Genomic DNA, 2,304 nt, shown 5'->3' with positions numbered 1-2,304 from the left:
CCTCCTCCCCTGCCGCTCTCCATAAACCTCCGCGGCTGCCAGCGCGGATCCAGGCGGGAGCATGGAGACGGCTGGGAGGGACTTGGGGGTCCACGGCCATGGGGTCCCAAATCCCAGCGGCCCTTCACTGGTCCTGCCTCATCCCGAGGGCGCAGTGAGGGGGGCAGGAGGCGGAGAGCACACGTCGCTCCTCGCAGGGATCGAGGTCCCAATCCCGTCCCACGTGCTGGCAGAGCAGGGGATGCTGCGGAGGCTGGGATGGAAGGGGGTGGAACATCCCTGCGGCTCTTTCATCAGGATTCAATGCCACTTGACGGGATATAATTCCACTTTTCCAGGCCGGTATTGATGAGGGGATTACCTGCCTCCTTAGCGCCGCAGCTCTCCAGCGTGGGATTTGTGCTGCGTGAGCCAGGGAGGAGGGTCCCTGTTCCAGGGGGAGAGGGCTCTGGATGCAGGCAGAGGGTCCTCATGTGAGGGAAGAGGGTCCCTGTGCCAGGGGAGACAGTTGTGGATTCGGGGGAAGGGTCTCCATGGCAGATGTAGGACAAGCAGGGAGCTCCCTGCACCCTTCACAGTGCCCACTTCAGACTGGGAGATGGGGAATGTCTGGGAGACAGGGATGCGGTCACGTGCCTATCCTCCTTCATCCGCCGCTCCTGCCGCCTCGGGATTAGCTGCCTCCGGAGCACGAGCGAGCTCTGGCCTTTATGGATGTGAAGGAACACTTCAAACCCGACCCCGGCACAAGGAGAGGTGCGGAGATCCAAGAGGGATTAGTCCTCTCCAGCGGCGTGTGAGATGCACCCGGGGCTGGGAAGAGCTGCCAGCGCCGACGGATCCCACACACGGCTCAGCTCTGGCGTGTGCGGGAATGGTGGGTGAGGGAGCCATGGCACAGCCCATTCCTGGGACACCCAGAAGTGTCCCTGAGCATCCCAGTGGCCCTGGGCATCCTGGTAGCTCTGGGCATCCTGGTGTCCCCGTGCATCCTGGTGATCCTGTGCATCTTGGTGGCCTTGGGCATCCCAGTGATCCTGCATATCCCAGGATCCCTGTGCATCCCAGTGGCCCTGGGCATCCTGGTGTCCCTGGGCACCTTGATTGTCCTGGGCATCCTGGTGAACCTGTGCATCTTGATTGCCCTGGGCATCCTAGTGATCCTGTGCATCTTGGTGGCCTTGGGCATCCCAATGATCCTGCATATCCCTGTGCATCCCTGTGCATCCCGGTGTCCCTGGGCATCCTGGTGTCCCTGTGCATCCTGATGCATCCCAGTGATCATCACTGGGCTTCCCAGTGATCCTGTGCATCCTGGTGGCCTTGGGCATCCCAGTGATCCTGTACATCCCAGCATCCCTGGGTTTCCCAGTGATCCTGTACTTCTGGGTAGACTTGTCCATCCCTGTGAGCCTGCACATCCCAGCGTCCATGTGTGTCCTGGCAGCCATGGGCAACCTGGTGGCCTCGAGCATCCTGGTGGCCCTGGGCAACCCAGTGTCCCTGAACATCCTGGTAGTCCTGGGCATCCCAGTGATCCTGTGGATCTTGGTGTCCCTGTGCATCCCGGTGTCCCTGTGCAGTCCAGCAGCCAGGGACACCTTGGTGGCTTCGTGCTGCTGGTGGCCCTGTGCACGCTCAGCTCCAGGGCAGGCATCGCTGGGGCCCATCAGGCTCATGGGAAGCTCCACCCATTTCCCCCCAATTCCCTGTTTCCCTGCGCCTATCCCAGGATTCAGACCCACCACTTCCAGCCAAAGCCCACGGCCCTGGAGCAAGGCTGGGAAGGCAAAGCCCCTGCAAGGGGCATCCAGGGATGGTTCCAGCTCTCCCAAACAATAACTCCTGCACAGGATGGAGAGGCTGGAATCTCCACGGAGTGCCAGAGGCTTTGGATGAGCAAAGGCTTTGGAACAAGCCTCACACCTGTGGCACCACGGCTGGAACCGACCTCTCTGCAGGTGTCCCAGTGAGGATGGCCCAGTCCAGGCTCTCAGGGCCACATTTTTGGATCCAGACCCCGAAATTCCCAGCTTTTGTGGACACTCCCTCGCTGCTGCTCAGTATTGCAGCCCCATCTCCTGGAGCATCCTCCCACTCACCCTGTTCCAGCGGCGAGATCCATGGATGCCAAGCACCCTGGGGGGGGAAATCAAAGCTGTGGGGAGTCCCCCCAGGCCAGGCTCCCGCCGAGCTCCCTGGAAGTGGTGATCAAAGCCGACATCCACAGCTCCACACGGAGAAACGGCTCCATGTGCCAAGCCGCCAAACCGGCAGCGGGAACGCGCGCCTTCCCCGGAAGAG

The 2,304-nt window shown here is 61.8% G+C and overlaps 1 protein-coding gene across 1 annotated transcript in view; it reads right to left on the bottom strand.

Annotated features, from left to right (window-relative positions):
* SYT7 (synaptotagmin 7) overlaps positions 1-2,304 on the bottom strand; it is an 18,186-nt gene that overhangs the window by 15,203 nt on the left and 679 nt on the right. Inside the window, 1 exon segment of the mRNA XM_031061518.1 lies at positions 2,103-2,198. Within this exon segment, the coding sequence (XP_030917378.1) occupies positions 2,103-2,198 (96 nt within the window).

Source organism: Geospiza fortis, unplaced genomic scaffold (assembly GCF_000277835.1).
Source record: "Geospiza fortis unplaced genomic scaffold, GeoFor_1.0 scaffold450, whole genome shotgun sequence".
Taxonomy (NCBI): domain Eukaryota; kingdom Metazoa; phylum Chordata; class Aves; order Passeriformes; family Thraupidae; genus Geospiza; species Geospiza fortis.
The sequence above is the reverse complement of the archived record's forward strand: the minus strand, read 5'-3'. Positions and strand labels throughout refer to the sequence as shown.